At 29.1% G+C, this 20,958-nt stretch overlaps 1 protein-coding gene across 1 annotated transcript; it reads left to right on the top strand.

Moving 5' to 3' along the window:
- Window positions 1-17,963: 17,963 nt before the first annotated feature.
- Window positions 17,964-20,536, top strand: LOC114368951 (transcription factor MYC2-like). The gene has a single exon (XM_028326254.1). It carries the CDS (start codon window positions 17,982-17,984, stop codon window positions 20,175-20,177), a length of 2,196 nt encoding a protein of 731 aa, XP_028182055.1. The 5' UTR covers window positions 17,964-17,981; the 3' UTR covers window positions 20,178-20,536.
- Window positions 20,537-20,958: the final 422 nt, after the last annotated feature.

The following is a 20,958-nucleotide window of genomic DNA, read 5'->3' as shown; positions in this document are numbered from 1 at the left end:
TTTAATTATTAATGTAATTAACATATTGAAATATTAATTTATGAATTTTTTTATACAAATTAATTATATATAATTCATTAGATAAATATTATCTTTCTATGATTGACCCCTATAATTCGAGTTTGGATCCGTCCCTAATATAAAAATAGAAAAAAAAATATTATGAGTAATTCAAAAAAAGACTAAGAATATAAGTGTAATTTGCTCAAGTTTTTATTATACATTTATATAAGCATTAAAAATTTTCTAAATTAGTAATATTATGATAATAATTGTTTATTAAAATAATAGTAAATAATAAATAAATAATTTATTACAAAATATTAAAATATGGTAATAATATTAACTTCTATATGACTTTCAACTATTATTTACTTCATATTTAGAAGAAATTTAATGCACGCGTTTTTCATGCTAAGGAATTAAAAATATAACTTTTAAAGTAAAAAATCAAAGTATTTAATTTAAAATTCATTATTATAAAAAATATTTTATTATTTTCCTTTTAAATAAAAATAATTAATAGTTCCAAAACCAATAAATTAATAATATTAATTAATATATGTATTTTATTAGTTTCTTAAAATTAATAAGGAATTTAATTTTTTATTTTTCCTGTATCTGATTATTTTCATTAAATGTATTAATTTTAATTATTTATTGAAGGCTCAATATTGTTTTTATTAAGAGTTTGAAAACAAATAATAAATGCAAAATGATCCTTTATATGAAGCAGGGGTAGATTAAAATACTAGGTTTGGATGATTGACTCCAATTAAAATAAAAAGCAATTAAAATATTTAAAAAAAAAAAATAATGTACATGTTTTAATAAATAATAAGATAAAAAGCGGTATGAGTGTAATGTTTTTAAACATTAAATGGAATTAGTGTAGAAATATTAAAAAATAATATTGTGTGTAATTCAAAAAAAAAAAAGAGTAGAAATGCAAAGTGTGATTTGCTCAAATTTTTATTAAGCATTTCTATACAGCAAGAAAAATTTCTATATTGATATAATTTTGATAGTAATAGTTAAAATAATAAATAAAAAAATTATTACAAAATACTATTAAAATATGGTAATAATATTAAATTCTATATGACTTCGAACAATTATTTATTTCATATTTAGAAGAAAATTAATTGCACGTTTTTTCATGCTATGGAATTAAAATGTAAATTTTTAAAGCAAAAATCCAAGTATTTAATTTTTAAAAGTATGGTAAAAATATTAATTATTTTCCAATTTAAACAAAATACAATTTAATTAGATACAATTAATAGTTCCTAAAACAATCCATTAAGAATATTATTTAAAATATACATTTTAATGGTTTCTGAAAAATTAATATGGTATTTAATTTTTTATTTTTCATTGAATGTTTTTATTTTAATTATTTATTCAAGGCTCAATATTATTTGTATTAAGTATTTGAAAACAAATAAAAAAAGGCAAAATGTTCCTTTATATGGAGCAGGGGCAGATTTACATACTAGGTTCGGATGATTAACTCTAATTAAAATAAAAAGTAATTAAAATATTAAAAAATGATATACATGTAACATCCCAAAAATAATAATAATATTTATTATAGAAAAAATAACTAACAAGATAGAAAATTCATATATATAGTTTAGATAAGACAAAATGGAATATTTGTTTTATCTAGTATTTTTTAAAATAAAATAGTTTCTCTTGTATTTACATGTAAGGTAAATAAAATAAGATAATATATTAGATTTATTTTGTATTTATATATAAGATAAATAAAATAAGATATTAGATTTATTTTATATTTATATATAAGATAAATAAGATAAGATAAGTTACAATCAATAGTAGATAATTAAAATGGCTAGAAATTAGTATAAATAGATATTAGAAAAATCAAGGTACATCAACTAAAGAGAGACCTAGAAACAAAGAACAAAGTGAGATAAAAATAGTTGGAAAAAATGGGAATGCATAGGAAGGAAGTGTCCTATGACTATAGGATATGTTGTGCAAGCTTCTAAAGGCTTAAGAATATCTTTAAGAGGTGAGTAAAACACATTTTTTCCTTTAAAACTGTCATGGTATATTCTTTGAAGATTATTTTTTTCATAAATAATTTGAAATATTCTAAGTAATTGAGAAGGACCATGGTTGTGTAGTGTGTGTTTGTAATCAATTGAATTGTGATAGGTTCTTGGTTGATTTAATTAATCGGGATATGTTTGATATCATATTTTTATATATGATTGTTTGATAACATGAGATTTAGTTGGTGCTCCACATTATAAAAAATTGAGGTAACTTTGAGAAAGGAGTATGTATCCACATGGGTTTGAACTAGTACTCCACATTACAAGAGATTAAGGTAATTGAGGTAATTTCTTCGAGGAAGGAGTACATCTCCACATGAGATTAAGTCAGTACTCCACATTACAAGAGATTAAGGTAACTTCTTTGAAGAATGAGTATATCTCTACATGAGATTGAACTAGTGTTCCACATTATTGATAATGAGGTAACTTCTTTGAGTAAAAAGTATATCTCCACATAAGATTGAGCTAGTGCTCCACATTACTAGGATTGGGGTAACTTCTTCAAGGAACGATTATATCTCCACATAATAGTTGGATGTCATAGAATTTAATTAATTTAGTGTGTGTAGATTGATTCTGATATTTTCAATAATTAATTGTTGTTATGTGAAAGGCAAGTGAGATGATGTTGTAATATTTACAAGAAAACTACTATTTTAAGATATTTATTACTAGCATTATTTTAGAAGAACATGGATACCATAGTTGACTTTCCTGATTGCTGCGTCTAGTGAGAACAAACACTATTTGTGAAATATTTTATGTTGTGTGTTTTATTCATTGAGAATATATACCTCATTGGCTAATGTTGTTTTCAAAGCATGGAGACGAAATTAGTGAGACTAAGGAGGCTTGAAGAAATACTATCTCATTTAGTTTGATTTTAGACTTGTTAGTATTTATTAGAATAAAGGGTCATTTGTGGGTGAATGGATTTTATTGTTTCTCATTTAGGATTGTTAGTAATTGCTTGAGTATCGGATTTCATGATTTAGTTTATACACAAATGAATTATATTGATTATTTTAATATGCTTGAAGTGTGATTTCAAACCTTTTTGGCTTTGAAAATTTAATCTTTAGCAAATTTATATATGATTGTCTATTGTAACAAAAGACGTTACGGTACATGTTTTGATAAATAAAAAAAACATTAAAAGGAATATGATTCTTAATTGTTAAATCAATTTATTCACAACATGCATTGGATATAGATTTTATAAAAATAAAATAGAATTTGAAAGAGTTTACTTTTAAAAAAATATATGACTCAATTTAGATTATAGAAGAAAAAAATGAAATATTAAATATTTAAATCTATTCATAATAACTTATATCAATTTATGTGATTTAACCAATGACTCATCAGTTTAATGAGTGGTCAAGTTCTAACAACATTGTGTTTCTTCTATTTTTAGTTGTATTCTTTTGTTAACTAATTATATATTTTAATATATCATTTTCATATTTTTTTTCATTTAATTTCAAAAATTTTAAGAAATCCTCTCATATAAATTACAATACTTATCTTGAATGGAAACATTCTTAGGAATTATTTTTCAATTAAGAGTTTTTTTTCAACAAAAGTGTTCTTAATTTTTTTTTATATCCTCTTTTCTCTTTCAATTTATCTTTTTTGATATTATTTCATATATGAACACTTTTTCATGAAGTATTTATTGGCTTTATCAATATCTAATCACCTTCGAAAAACTTAAGTGGAAAAAATTTAATTGTGTCTCCCCTCTTAAGCACTTTTTTTCCAATCAATTGTTAAATATTGCATGCCTCCCTTTTTGTGCATTTAATATTTTTTAAAAAAAAAACATCCTTGTCCAAAAAATAATTTCCAAATATATTTTCAATGACCATATGTTCAAGAATTTGGTTTTCAAAAACTGCATTTTGAAAGTATGAATTTCATATTTTACTTTTCAAAACTAAATTTGAGTAACTTCATTCTATAGGTCACTATTTCTCCCATTAAATTGTTATATACTAAAAGGTGTTTAATTGTTAGAAACTAGGGGGTGAGATCATGTGGGTGACTACATTGTAACGAGCAAGTTTTGTGGAGAAATGATCTTGACAAAACAGGTGGTGGTCAACATTAGCGATATAAAGCCTCAAGTGACAATGGCAAGATCAGAGAAACTTGGCGATGCGTAGGTTGACTCCATCCGCACAGCTGATGTGCTAATGGTGCATTGTTTAAAATTAAGATGCGATGCAACAATGTCATAAAATGGAAGGGTGACATTATTTCTTCAACGACAAATGCGGATGAAGAAACAATTCATGAAAGACAAGCAGAGATACGGGGAAAACCCACTTACCTAGTTTTTTTTTTTCTTGATTGATAAATCTAGTATGTGTAAGCATTACTTTTTTTTATGTGGTGAAAAGAAAAAAAAAAAGGAAAAACATGTGGAAGTGAGGGATATTTAAAAAAATATTAAAAGTACAAAATATCATATTTAGCAATTAAGGGGCATGTTTAATAATTACTTTTTTTGTTCATAAGACTTGAACTCAAGATCTTGTTCGTGGTGTGGGATCTAAGCTTAATACCTGTTAGATCAATGTAATGTTGGCTTTCAATTTATCCCTTACCTATTTAATTCTATATTGAATTTCAATAATTCTTAAACAAAAAATATCAATGATTAAAAATGACCTTGTGCCACAATATAAATTGATTACCATAAATCTAAAACAAAATTGATGTGTTAAAATATATCTTCTTGTTTAAATTTTAATTATAATATGTATATATATATATTCAAAATTACCTTTTGTTGTAAATGTTAGTTATATAAAATAAATATCTATCTTATACATTACATAAGCTAAAATACTAGTTATCAATAATTAATAATAACCATATACTACAATACAATTTGTTTATCATAAATATAAAATATAATTTATTTGTTCAAGAATATTTATTCATTATGAAATTTGATTATAATATAATTTAAAATTAAAAAATGTAAAATCTAATTATATTTAAAATATTTATTCTATATATTATATAGATTAAAAAAGTAGTTGTTTTTCAATAACAATTTTGTTGCAAGGAATAAAAAAATTTCAATAGAAATTATACATGAATTTCAATAATGAGCTAAAAAAATTATATTATTTAACATTTCTTTTACCATAAAAGTTTCCTTGAGACTTTCCTTTGCTAAGATAAGGGTCTATAGAATTATTCTCATCCATAAAAGTTCTAGTAGACAAACACTTTTTTAGCTCAACTAGATTAAAAATCTAAGTTGAACATTTTTGTTCTCGACCAAAACTGAATCAAATCTTTGACTAAGATTGGGTCCACATCAAAATCTCTTGCGAAAAACCTTTTAAAATCTTAGGTTAGATTGTGTCATATCTAAAAGTGTGTTTATTTTAGGCACTAAGGATATCTTTAACGGATGATCTTCACATATATTCATAGACCCAATAATAGATCTTTACTAGATCTTCCAATAGAGTAAACGAGAAGATCTCCATGGTAGAAGATTTATTCTTCCACAAGAACTCATCATAAGATCTCTAACCAGAGATAAGGTGCAACAAAGAGAGAAAGAACAGGAAGAAAGAAGAAAAAGAAGGGAAAGGGGAACTGAAACATGGGAGAGAGAAAGGGAAAAAGTAGAGAAGAGGAAGGGGAAGGGGAAGTGAAATGTGAGAGAGAAAGAAAAAAAAAAGGAAAGAGAAAAATGAAAAAATTTAAATAAAATATTTAAAAGTGTAGTCTATAAGAATTATTTAAGATCTTAAAATAAAATCTCACTATATAAAAAAAGATAAAAGAAACCTTCAATTTTAAGTGAAGACGTGAGATCTATAAAAAATAATTTAAAATTCCAATTTGATATCTATCATTAAAATTCTTCTAATGTGTTCTCAATTGAGCTTGGGCCTGATTTCTTGGGCTTCTTTTTCTGTAATCATCGAGCGGAAAAACATTTCTGAAGAGTGTGGTGTCTAACTTTGTTGCAAACTATATAACATGAGTTGAACTAGCACGTTTCCTAGTTTTATTAATGGAACGACAAATTAATAATATAAATCCTATATACGATGAAATTTCCCAAAACGAAACATTGATATATTAGGCGTGTTTAGTAATCAAATTATGAGTTAGTTAAAGAATGAAAATTGAAAGTTGATAATTTAATTGATACTTTAAGTGTATATTTGCAAACTTGACTTTGAATTAAATCAACCTGGATTAAAATTATTATGAAGTGGAGTGATTTATGTTTAAAACATTTATTCTAAAGTTAGTAGTAAAGTTTACATTTTTTAATTCAATATTAAAATTACCTAAAATTGTCTCAATCTAAAATTAATTTTGAATTTACAGTCGATTTATCAGACTAAACATATTAATAAACATTAACAAAAAATCACGTTAACTGATGTTCTGAAATGATCTTATAGCGTGTAGAGAATCACCGTCCACCTCAAGCAACTCTGAAGTTGTTATATTTCGCATCTGATATCTCATGCCAGAATTCTCAGTAAGGAGATAAGATGACCCAAAATTAGCATCGTCACGTCCTAAGTTTTTCGCAGCAGTGATTTTTTTTTTCTTTCGTTTTGCTACTACACAGTAGGTTAGTCATTCTTGTACTCAAGACTATTATATATTCTTAACTCACAAAATAATTATATATAATATAAAATTCAAAAATTCTTAATTAAATTATGTTTTTTGGTCTTGGCTACCCTAAATCCTGTACGTACTAATTAAGATACGTCTAACAACAGCAACATGAATCCAATCAAGCTCAGCCACACAATTCATAATAATAACACGCCTCCTCCTCTCATGACCAAGAAAAGACACACTTTACATTTGCATTGCATCTAATTAAATCACACCCACCATATTGATACTGTCATTGAATCAAATACAACAACAACAACAATAACAACGCCTTATTCCACTAGGTGGGGTCGGCTACATGGATCAACTTCCGCCATAATGTTCTATCAAGTACCATACTTCTATCCAAACCATTAATTTCGAGATCCTTTTTGATAACCTCTCTTATAGTCTTTTTGGGTCTTCCTCTGCCTCGAATTGTTTGTTTTCTCTCCATCTGGTCTACTCTCTTCACTACAGAGTCTACCGGTCTTCTCTCTACATGCCCAAACCACCTAAGTCTATTTTCCACCATCTTCTCTACAATAGGCGCTACTCCAACCCTCTCTCTAATAGCTTCGTTTCTAATTTTATCCTGTCGAGTCTTACCACACATCCACCGCAACATCCTCATCTCCGCTACACCTACTTTATTCTCATGTTGGCTCTTGACCGCCCAACATTCTGTTCCGTACAAAATCGCCGGTCTTACCGCAGTCCGATAAAACTTTCTCTTTAGCTTGATCGGTACCTTTGCATCACATAACACCCCCGATGCTTTTCTCCATTTCATCCATCCTGCTTGAATGCGATGATTCACATCCCCTTCAATTTCTCCATCATCCTGTATTACAGACCCAAGATATTTAAACCTTGTGACTTGAGGGATAATATGGTCTCCTATTTTCACCTCTGAGTTAGAAACCCTCCTTCTTTTGTTGAACTTACATTCCATATACTCCGATTTGCTTCTGCTTAGACGAAAGCCATGTGTTTCTAGAGCTCGTCTCCAAGTTAGAAACCCTCCTTCTTGTGTCATTGAATCAAATACGATTGAAAAATGTCATTGTCACTTTTGTTACATGTTTTTGGTGTTATATCTGAATCCAAATACCCACAATCGGTGGCTTGATGCTGTATATATTTGTGGGCTACATGATGCATCAAATCTTTGGTCCTAATTAATATTTCATGTCGAGCTAATTTTTTCAAAAAGAAAATTGTCATAGCCAGTAAATAAAGCCACCACAGTATTCCCGCAATACGAATTCGTAGTACCAAACATTTACTTTTAAATATCGATGCATGATGCGCAATATTCTTTAGGTACACAAAGAAAAGGCTCGCTGAAAAGAAAATATAAAACTAGTGATATATTAGGCTTGAAGCCTGCAATATAATCTCGAAAGGAAAGTTATTCTTGCCAAATCAAAAAGTAGAAGCATGATTTGAACCATGCCTATGAAATATAAATGCACATTGCATTTCTTCACTTCACAGATCACGCAATATTATCAATTGAAATTTGTGCTGTCCTTGGTGAGAAGACAGCAATAACAGCATTATCATGAGCACAAAGCCTGGAATACATTCCGCAGTACGTTTTAAAGCTATGTTTGGTTGGATTTCTGCACTCCGTTATTTTATTTTATTTTAATTTCTCTCTCTCTATATATATATCACTAATTGATTTTACTTTTGTTCCTAATATAATCAATCTCTGTCTTCTTGTTTTTGATCTGTTAACTTACTATTCAGTAGTAACAAGATGTAACCCTAATAAAAGAAATGTACATATGTACAACGAGATGCTAATTATGAAACGATAGAAATTGATTATATACAAAAGGATCATGTTTTAAACATATACACACGGGTGCGACATTAAATTATACACGAATAGAACTTATTAAGGATAATACTAAATGGCAAAAGTTATATAAATGAAAAAAATGGCGTGGATTAATATAAAATTATGAACATGAGCGTGAATAAAATATAAAGGAGGGATGCACAGTGTTTGATGTCTTGCGGAAGAAGTTGTGAATGATTAATGCTAATTAAGCAAGTTGCATACGCTGTCACTATTGATGCATTAAAATACCGACAAAAAGTGAATGCGTGAAGAACGTGCGCCTTTGCATTTCGGGTCCATATGTCTAACTGCAGACCACACACATAACATACTCTATTATTGAATCATCTTGACTCAGCTTCTCAAACATCCCTTTCATATATTTGCCTTTGGGTTGACCCAATACCTGAAATCTTGTCTTGATCAACACTCCAATTCACATACTCCTAATCCATTAGTACGTATGTAGTTGCAACATTGTCTAACTCTAACCTCACTCGTTATATATAATAATCATGGATTTCCCAAACCGTTTAATTTAGTTGTAAATTTGACTGATTAGATCTTTTAAACCAGAGAGGAGGGTTGATTGATGGATGATATTCTGCAAAAGTGGAGGTTCTATGAGGATATATTATGCTAGTAAAGTGTGATGCACTGATGTTTTGCGGCAGAATGGAGAAAAATAAAATAGATAGAAAATAGAAATGACGGGTGAAAATAAGTGAACAATAAAGTAAAAATGATGGGTGTTTGATTGAAGAAAAATATAAAGAAGGTTAATTATAATGTTGATTTTCTATGTTAATTGATCATTAAAAAGTGTAAAAAAATATTAAATAAAATAAAAGATAAAAAATGTGTTTGATAAAAATTAAATTCATGACTTTTTATTTAAAAAAAGAAAGAATAAACTTCTAACATACTTGTTTTATTTAGTTAACTATATTAATATTATTTTTCATATATCATCAATCAAAAGCTATTTTTTTTCAAATTATCAAAATTTATAAATTAAAAATATTTAATATAAAAATATTTTTAATTTTCTTTTATATCATTTCATATGTTTATATTTTGAATAATTTACATATTTTTTTTTATTTTACCAATTTATAATTAAATTTCATAAATTAATATATAAACTATTTATATATATATATATATTTGTAAATTAATTTAATATATAGATTATTTTTACTCTAATTATTTACATAAATTTTATTATTTTAAAAATTATTTCTTCTCTAACTCTCTCCTACCAAATCACCTAATTTATTTTCATGTCTCCCCTTATATCTTTTTTTCCAAACAGATTAATGTCTTAGAAGTTTAAAGAAAAAATAATATTTTAATTTGTTACCCCATGTTTAATTAAGAATCAAGATAAAAGAAAAAAATGAGAGAGAAAACACAAATAATAATACATTAATCTTTTTTTGTTGAAAAGAAAAGTTTATATAAGGAAAAAAAATATTTTTTTCACATAATTTAAATTTCAAAGTTTTCTGCTTGCCATTGTTTTCTCTCCGTTCAAGCAAACTAACATTTTCTTTCATTTTGCGATCACTATTTTGCTTTATATTGTTTTTTTGGTCTAAATTACATTTTTTATCCCTTTAGTTCTTGATTTGTGATTTTAGTTCTCACATTAAAAAATCTTCAGTTTGGTTCAAACCATAATTTGCACATATATATATTTTTTTTGGTCAAATTAAATTCCAAATTTAACATATTGATTTAAGGTTGGTAAAAAAAATTTATTTAAGGAACCACCAATAAGAAATAATTTTATTAATACAATATAAATAAAAGAGAAAAAACAATGTATGCAAAATATAAAATTGAACTTAAATGACAGATTTTCTAAAATATGAGGATTAAAATCATAGAAAAAGAAGGAGATCCAAAATCACATATAAAAGATTAAACAGGGACTAAAATTAAATACTACTCTTATTTTTTTAGCTGTTATTTGTTTTTTTTTTGTCAAATTTTTAATTTTAGTGACCATAAAAAATTGTCACAATAAATAAAAACCATCATTGACAAAAAAAATCACAATGGCGAGCTAGCAGTAAGAAATGACATAGTTGACAAGAAAACAGAAAAAAAAACAATTAAAGGAATAAATTAAAAAAACTAAATACTAGTAATTTTGTCAATATTTGTAATTTATTTAGTACTTTAACTTTAAAGAGTAAGAATAATTAATTTAGGTCGGGATATTATCAATGGTTTTAAAATCGAACCGATCATTAAACTATTTCAGGCATTAATTAAAGCTTGATGATTTAACTGTAATTGAATCGGTATCAACAAAATAATAATTAAATAATGCATAAATAATATTAAAAAACATTATTTTAGTATAAGTTTTTAATATTTAACGTACACATGTAAATTCACATTAAATATATAATAATTTTTAATTTTAAGTATTAATAATACACAATAATATCTATTAATAATAACAACTTTATGTCTAGAATAAAAAATATGACAATCCTTTAGGTTATTTTTAATTTAAAACTAAAGTGTAAATAAGGTTGAATTACCCGTAAAAAAAAGATCGCATTAAACATTTTTTGTTGCTCTACTGTGAACTGATTTTTCGTAAGTTTTTAATCAATTTTGACTGGTTCTTGGACTCTTGAACTAGTTTTTCTCCTATATATATATGGCATTTTTTGTAACTTAATTGAACCGATTTACCGATTCTCTAGCCCAATTAGTTGGTTCGGTATAATTTTAAGAATAATTTTTATTTAATATATTTCCATTTCAAAATAATTAATGTTTTAACATTAAAAAAACATATTAAATGATATTTTCAATTTTCGACAAAATATTATTTTTTTTATTCTAAATTTACACTGTAAATAAATCTGGTTTTTGATGAGCCTCCTCATGGGATTATGTCTCTGCTTTGGCAGGACTTTACTGGTGTAGCTCTTCAACGAACAGTTTTAGTGTAATGGGTTAGGCCTCCTTTTTATCAATAAAAAATAAAATTAATCTAATAATTTTGTTAATATTGTGTGTAACAATTTTTTAACCACCATCAATCACTCAATAATTATAAATAGTACATTTATATAGAGTAAAATTAATTTAATAAATGATAGTAACTTATTTAGTGTTAACTTTACACATTATTCATTTAAAAATGGAGGAAGTACATGGTCTATATATTGACGTTTCTAAGTCTAACGCGGGGTCGTGTGCATGGTCGGAATTTTGTATTATTTTGAGTGGTCTTCTGAACTTTTTGATCCGCGCATTGTGAACATATTGACATTGTAGTGTAGGGAACCATTAACACATTTCACGAGGGTGACACTTTCTCTGCAATCTCATCCTTGTACTATATACGTACATAGTATAGTATTTCTTTCATTCTTTCCCTCTTCGCCAAATGTCATCCGATATCATCTGCCAGTCAAACAGTTTCTAACCCTCGTACGTACCCTCCATTTTCAAACTATATATACACTGATAATACTATATTTCAATTTAAAATCGCACAGTACTTCTCTTCGTAGTTTTAGTCTTCATTTGTAAAAGAATAAGGAAATCAAAGCATAATGTTTTTAATATTAATTTGTTCACACAATTTTACACTAACTAGTAACAACAGATATTGCTAATTAAGGCCAGTGTGAAGACTGAACCATCAAACCTGGAGCTAGCTAGAGGACAAACCTGAAAGAAGATGACAGAATGGTAGCGGTAGTTGCGTTATTTAACACAATATTTAGAACCTAATTATGCTTATTTAGCTTCTTACTGCTTCTAATCTTTATGTTCCGTGCGTTAGGTAAGACCAATTAGACTATGGGTCAACAAGGGACCACCATACGAAAAACTAATACTATATACATGAACGAGATTTAATATATTCCGACACTACATCGAGTTCTAGTTATAGCTTCTCTTTGTCTATACAATTTTATTAAAAGATAAACACAACAAAACAATTTTGTCTAATATTACGTCGATGTTAAGATGGATTAAAATACTGTAAAAAAAAAAAGGTTTTGTCTAAGTACAATAATTAAAATTTTTAAAATATATAACATTTAATATTATTAATTGTTCCAACCTTGGTCAAGGGATAGGACTAGATCCCCTTCACGAATATGACATAAAAAAAACATAACATTGTTAAGCTTGTTGTATTTCAAATATTGTCCATGTTGATTCTTATGAATTTTTACGATTTTGCACTACTTCGAAAAACGTCTTCATGAGCTAACGGAAGATGTTTATAAGCTATTATTGTCTTCGATTTTTTTTAGTTTCGTGAGACTTTTTGATAATATGAAACATTAATATATTTTTATTGCAATTTCTAATAAAAAAAATCCCTTCTTAACAATATTAGTTTTAAATAAATGATTAAGAAAAATGTTTTAAAATAGAAGTTGAATAAAAAAAAGTCCCAAAAGCATGTGAAATGAGAATATGGATTAATTTTCTCTTTTTTTAGTATTACATATATTTATATTTTTTTACTGGAACCAATCGTATTTGAGTCAAATATGATTATTATACACAATAATTTTTTTTCCAAATATTTAATACAATCCAATATTTCATCCATCTCTAATTATAAGATCTTTTTAAAAAAATTTACCTGTCATTTTTTATAAGATTATTTTTTAATCTTTAAATGTATTAACTATTTTTTTCATATGTTCTTATTTAATTATTTTTTTAAAACATTAATGAAAAATAAATAAGTAAATAAAAAGAAAGGAAATAAATAATTTTGAAATTATAATATAAATAATTAATAAATTTAATACGATAACTATTTTTTTTAGAAAATATAAATTAGTTAAAAAAATCTTCTATTTAAGAATGAAAAAAATATCTAGGATATACTCAAATATGGTTAACATGTAAAAGTGTCATGTATGTTGATTTAAGTGTTTAATGGTACATGGTATATGAATTAATTTTGTCCAATCTCCCTGTTAATATTTTACTTTATATCGTACCATAAATTACAATTTTCTTTTCCTCTTTGGTTATTAAGCAATAATGATTGAAAAGGCAGTGATTTTATAGACTGTTGGGTGCATGAAATGAAAACAAACAATGACGCATTTGCTTGCGTGTCTGGTGAAGAAATTGAAGTAAATACAAAGGGAGGTGTACGGAGGAAGTCCACATTGATTGGCCACTCCACCGCCAAGTTGGAATGGGCTGAAACTAATAATAAAAAAGGAGGAGAAGAGAGGGAGGGCATCAAAAATATGAAAAACGTGCAGCCTCTGTTTTGTGTGATAAAAGTGAGAAATGATTGGCTTCTTTAAGTCACTATGTCACTGTAACTCACACTCTGCGTCACGCTTATGCCACTTTCAGTCTTCATCGTCATTGCATTGTGGCTACTCGCTGCTAGATTCAGATCCTGATTCGTTATGGCGTGTTTGATTAAGAGAGGGAAATAAAACAATTTTTTTTTAAAATTAAAATAGAGATATAAATCTTATGAAATAATAATATTTTTTCTTTTCTTCAAACGAATTTATTCTTATTCTTATTTTTTTTTACCATGCTGCATAGACAAAGTAAATTTAAAAAATTAAATTAAAATAAAAAATATGTTTATTATTTGGAACATGTATGGATACAAACTAAAGGAAATCTTGAAAATTTCTCTATGAGAAAAACTCTATTTTTTATAAAAAAAAAATTCTCAAAAAAATTAACTTGTATTCAAACATATCCTTAAACAAATAAAATTATTTTTTACCTTATTTTGTTTGAAAGAAGGTGAGATAAAAAATTTATTGTTCATCATAAATATCATTTTTAAAAGACAATGGAACATATTTAAGACACTCTAGAACACTAAACATTTATTTGGATTGGAAGAAACAGGGTGGAATTATTAGAAAATAATAAAATAAGTGATTTATTTTTTTTCTTAAGATCTTGTTAATCAGTATATTAAGAATATTGATTTAAGAATCAAAAGAAAAAATCATTTTTATTTAAGTCAATGGAGAATATTTTATTTCTAATAAAAATATTTATATTTTAATTTTTTAATTAATGTCTTAATATTTACCTTTTTCTTATAAAAGTATGTCTGAATGAAAGGATTTTTTTCCCTTTACTTTTCGTTTGTATGGTTGCATTGAAGTGTAAGGGGGAAGGGTGGAAGAGCAATGAAGCGGATGGATATTGGAGTTCATGCATAGTTTGGTAGCAGAAAAATATATGAAGAAGTGCAAAGAAATAATGACATGGTTAATTTCAACTCAAAGTTGCATGGAAGACTGTAAAAATGGACTAATTAACCCATTTGAGCATCTTTTATAAATTAATTTTCAAAATGAGTGGGTCTATTTTAAAAGATTTTATTGACAAGGGTCTATTTTTTTATTATCAAATATCAGGTCAAACTATAATTTTGACCAGTAGTTCAGTGCAACATATATATTTTTTTTAAGAGAAATTAAGACTTGGTATGGTATTATGAAAGAGAGATGGATGAAACATGTGGAGAATGAAAAAGTAAGATTGTTTGTTTATGATGAAAGAGGTTGAAACCAAGAGGAAAGGTGATATAACCCACAATGTTAACTTTCATCATAAAATAGAAAAATTGAACTGAAATTGTGGGGTGGAAATGACATTTTGTGGCAATTATTTTTGTAGCGGTTTAAACAGTTAGAAAATGTGTGATAAAGATGTTTTTATTATTTTCTAACTATTCAAAATATCATTTTGTGATAGTTTATTAAACTCGCTAAAAAATATGTATTTTTTTTTTCAATTTAAGATTGCCAATAACATCTTTAGTATCTTTTTTTTAATATTTTTGAATGACTAGTAACAAATAAAATATTTAAAAGATATTAATTCAATTATTTATTACACAATTCAATTTTCTCTTTCCTATCATCTAGTTACTTTAATTAAACCATTTCATATTTTTTACATCCTCTTTTATCTCAACCAAATAACTTTAGTTTTCATTCCTCTTTTCATTTTCTTCCTTCTCATTTCATTCATAACATTATCAAGAAAGTTTAAAAGCAAAATAAAAGAGAAAAAATATACTTTAAAAAATAAAAAAACATATTAATATGGATCAATTTGACTCACTTAAATGACTCGTCTTAATCCACAAATCGAGTGAATAGAGTTAGATTAACTCAGGAAACGTAATTTTTCTTTTTTGGAATCCATTTCGCTTGTAAACCAAAATGAATCGTGTTAGCTCATGAGTAAACGTAATTTTTTTTATTTGTCTATGTCAATTTTTTTTTTCTCATAAAAGAATAGATATTGTTCTTATATAAGATAATTTCTTTAAAAATTAATATAAAAATATAAGTAATAAAAAATAATAAGTTTATATTTATTTCATTATTTTATTTTTATAATATCGACATAAAAATCATAAAATATTTTTTGAAGTATAAAAATGTGTAAAGAATAATTGTAATTTGTAAAAGCTCAAATATTTTTAATTTCTTTTACTATGATACTATTATTTTATAAAAATTTGTGATATGTTTTTTTGTGAGAGAATATTATAAATAATTTATTGTCTCCATTATTTTTGTTTCTGATTCATCACTGTTCATGAGCCATAGCAAACTTTTTTAAAAGTGACAGTACGTCAAGTTTTTAGAAAATGTCAGGTGAATAAGAAAATAGGATATTAAAAAATATTTTGTTTATTTAAAGTATATTTTTTAGATTTGGGTACTTGAAAAAAAAACAATAAATGAAGAACAATATACCATATTACATGTAACTTTGACTTTTAATATTTAAATAGTAAAATTGAACGATATTTTTTTGGTACAGATGAACGATATTACATATGATTTTGGAATACTCGAAAATGAATTAGTGAGGAATATAAAATATATGGATAATTGGATACCAAGTAAGAAACAAAAGTGAGGGTGGCTTTGACAGGGAAAAGTGGCATACACGTGAAGAGGAGATTAAAAATATTTATAGTCAATAATACACGCATAAAGTAAAACGTGACACAATAATGAAATGGTTGACAATATTTTAAGAAAAAAGTAGGCCACGTAAAATGAAAAAGGGTTTCGTAATCACGCAATAAATCAGATCGGCCGTCAACAAATTCTTTCTTATCTTGATGTGCTTGAAGTGAAAACGATCCATGTAGAAAAGAAAAAATAAGTGATCCAGGTTCATACATAAATACAGATTTAATAGAACATTAATTTTTTATGATAATTACCGGTAGCGGAGCTAGATGATTTTTGTTAGGGTGGCTAAAAATATAAATTACTATTAAATAAGATGTTTTTTCTATCTTTTATTATTTTACAAATTTATGCGCTAGACAGTGTATATTTATGAATTTATATTCTAATAACGATTTTTTTTATCATCATGTTAATTATTTGTGTAAAGTATCTACTTATTTTATTAATATTTAATTTTCGTAAAAAAAAACTCCGCTAATCACTGTTTAGCTGAACTCTTTGCTTAATTATGTTTTCTTTTCATTCACAATTAATAATTCTAATAATCATTTAGTAGTACGACTGTAGGACAGTTTTATATGTAGAGTTGGTTAAAACATATATAATGCAAACTTCAGAAATTTGTAAATGGCTAAATACAATTTTTACATATTAGAGTGGGTTTGCTTGTTTCGGAAGATCGATTATGCAAGTCACACTTCAATCCATGAATATGTAAAACAGCTACTAAATCGTAAGCTAAAATTTTGAGCTATAAAATTACTACTTGAAGTAAAAAAAAAAATGCATTGTAATACTCAATTAAGTTTGAATGTGTAAATTATATTGAATTATAACTAACTTTCATAATAAATAAATAGTTTGAATTTTATATTTACAATAAATAATTTAAATTACAACATAAGATTATTTTAACTATTACAAATTTTAAGAAATCTATTGAATTTTAACTTATTTTATTCAGAAAAAAAATCTTCTTCTTTTATTGTCCCTCCTAACATTAATAAATAGTTCTACTATTATACTACTAGTTAATGATATCTTCTTTATTGCCACTCGTAACATTTTAATAAATAGTTGAACCGTAAAAAAACATTAACAAGTAGTTTAAATGATACATGTTCGATTTTTTTAAAATAAAATCTTAATTTTTTTTTTATCTTATGAATATTGCTGACTTGATCACAACCATCTTTTTTAAACGATGGTTTTTTTTTTTTGTTACCAAAGAAGAAATTCCTCTCCTTATTTATCCTTTAATTGAACAAGGAAATAAAATTAGAAACAGAGAGAAAACAGATTCAGTTCCTAATTACTCAGCTCAACAGTTACAGTGATAGATCTTACAACGTCGTGTATCTTCCAAAAAAAGAAGAAAAGATGGTTAGAATTAGAACGCCGTGTTTGCGAAAAAGTGGGCGTTTCGCGGAAGGCTCGCACTCACTCTCACTCGTTCTGTCCCTAAAATTAAAATTCACCCTAAATGCACTCCAAATAAATCCAAAACTCGAATATCTCCTTATTCTCTCTCTTCCCAATCTCAATCCCAGTGAGTGCTTTCTTTCTGTAACTAACCCCAATCATCAACTCAGTCAGCGAATGAATCTGTGGACGGACGAGAACTCCTCGGTGATGGAGGCCTTCATGCCATCCTCCGATCTCTCCTCCATCTGGCCCCCTCCCGCTCCTCCGCAGCCGCAATCCACGGCGGTCTTCAATCAGGACACCCTCCAGCACCGCCTCCAGGCCTTAATCGAGGGCGCCCGAGAGACCTGGACCTACGCCATCTTCTGGCAGTCCTCTTACGACTATTCCGGCTCCACTCTCCTCGGTTGGGGCGACGGTTACTACAAAGGCGACGACGACAAAGCCAAGGCAAAGGCCAAGTCCAAAGCCACCTCCGCCGCCGAGCAGGACCACCGCAAAAAGGTTCTCCGGGAACTTAACTCCCTCATCTCCGGCTCCTCCTCCGCTTCCGCCTCCGATGACGTCGACGAGGAAGTCACCGACACCGAGTGGTTCTTCCTCGTCTCCATGACGCAGTCCTTCGTCAACGGCGGAGGACTGCCCGGACAGGCCTTCTTCAACTCGACCCCCGTTTGGGTCACCGGGAGTGACCGTCTCTCTGCCTCGCCCTGCGAGAGGGCGAGGCAGGGACATATGTTCGGCTTGCAAACCTTAGTTTGCATACCGTCCGCGAACGGCGTCGTTGAACTGGGTTCCACCGAGTTAATTTTCCAGAACTCGGATCTGATGAACAAGGTGAAGGTTCTCTTCAATTTTAGCAACAACAACTTCGACATGGGTTCTTCTTGGCCCGCCACCAGCGCCGATCAAGGCGAAAACGACCCTTCCTCGCTCTGGCTCAGCGATCCCGAAGTTAGGGATTCCGTTAACACTGCTGCTGCTACCCCTTCGGTCATGGTTCCTGCACAGACTCAGGGGATTTCGATTTCAAAGACGATGCAGTTAGAGAGTTCTATTCAAACCCCTGGTTCGAGTACTTTAACCGAAACCCCTAGTTCTATTCACGCGATTCCGCAGAACCAGAGCGTGTTCTCCAGAGAATTGAACTTCTCTGAGTACGGGTTCGACCCAAAGAGTGGGAACAATCAGAATCACCATTCTCTGAAGCCGGAATCCGGCGAGATTCTCAGCTTCGGCGAGAGCAGGAGAACCTCCTACGGCGGCGTCAATGGGAATACTAATACCAATACCAATTCCAATTCCCATTTTTTCTCCGGCCAGTCACCGTTTGTTGCTGCTGTGGATGAAAACAAGAAGAATAACATGAGCAACAACGGGAAGAAAAGGTCACCGAATTCGCGTGGCAGCAACGACGATGGAATGCTTTCTTTCACCTCCGGCGTGATTATTCCGGCCACGAATTTGAAGTCCGGCGGAGGCGGCGATTCCGACCACTCGGATCTGGAGGCTTCGGTGGTGAAGGACCCGGTGGTGGAGCCGGAGAAGCGGCCGCGTAAGAGAGGGCGGAAGCCGGCGAACGGAAGAGAGGAACCATTAAACCATGTTGAAGCAGAGAGACAGAGGAGGGAGAAGCTGAACCAGAGATTCTACGCGCTTCGTGCTGTGGTTCCCAACGTGTCAAAGATGGACAAAGCGTCGCTTCTGGGCGACGCGATATCTTACATCACCGAGCTGAAGTCCAAGCTTCAGACCCTCGAATCTGATAAAGATGTATTGCATAAGCAGCTTGAAGGAGTGAAGAAGGAACTCGAGAAAACAACCGATAACGTTTCTTCTAATCACGCGTGTAATAATAACAATAACAACAAGTTGTCGTCGAATCAGCCGGCGTTAATTGACTTGGTTGAGATGGACGTGAAGATCATTGGTTGGGACGCGATGATAACGATCACATGCAGCAAGAAGAACCACCCCGCGGCGACGTTGATGACGGCATTGATGGAGTTGGACTTGGACGTGCACTACGCCACCGTAACGTTGGTCAACGATTTGATGATCCAACAAGCAACGGTGAAGATGGGAAGTAGATTTTACACGCAGGAGCAGCTTCGAGCGGCGCTGTCGGCTAAGGTTGGGGATGTACGATGATGTTGGCACTTTGCGGCAGCGTTGAGATTATAAGTGTGTGTTTGTGTCATGTTATTAGCTAGCTATCTCTTTCTAAGTTGTGTGCTGCTCTGGGGTATTTTAAGCCTTCCCGGTAGCTGTTTCTGTAAAATTTTAAGATTTTCTTTTTCTTTATTGGGCAGCTTAGTATTGAATTTTGAGGTAATCAAGTTGGGAAGCTCCATGGAGTAGTAGTATAACTAGCTAGGGACAGTTTTCATCAAATCTGTGGGTGGAGTGGAAATAGGGGTAATTTTATCTGTTTAGGTAGTGTATATATTTATAATAAATCATAAATGTGATCATGCAAGTTCTCAATATTATTATGCTTCAGCTTATCAGTCCCAGTGATTACTTCCATTCCAGTTATGAGTAATGCTAATCAAACCATTTTTGCTTCTGCAATCCTTGTTTTCTTTTAGTAGTTTTACAAATAAATTATAAAAGAATATTATTCTTTTAAAAATTTCTGGGTTATTTTTGGTTGGAGCATGCACTATGCACCTATTGTTACACAACCATAAAAAGAGAACAATTTTTGAATGTTTGTTGATTGTGTTCTTTAGGTTTTTTTGGCTTATTGGCTGTCTCAGTCTGGATCTATCATGTCGGAAAAGTATCATTTTTTGTGTGATTGAGTTGATAACTTGGTTGTCATTGGGGAACCAACATTTCCATGCTGGTTTGAGTTGATGTTCCTTTTAGGCCATGTGAAAAATACATTCCAACAGAAAATAGAAAATGCGTCTTCCTTCTCTGTTTT

The sequence above is a fragment of the Glycine soja genome, chromosome 9, assembly GCF_004193775.1.
Source record: "Glycine soja cultivar W05 chromosome 9, ASM419377v2, whole genome shotgun sequence".
NCBI lineage: Eukaryota > Viridiplantae > Streptophyta > Magnoliopsida > Fabales > Fabaceae > Glycine > Glycine soja.
This window is presented reverse-complemented; position numbering and strand designations above follow the sequence as displayed.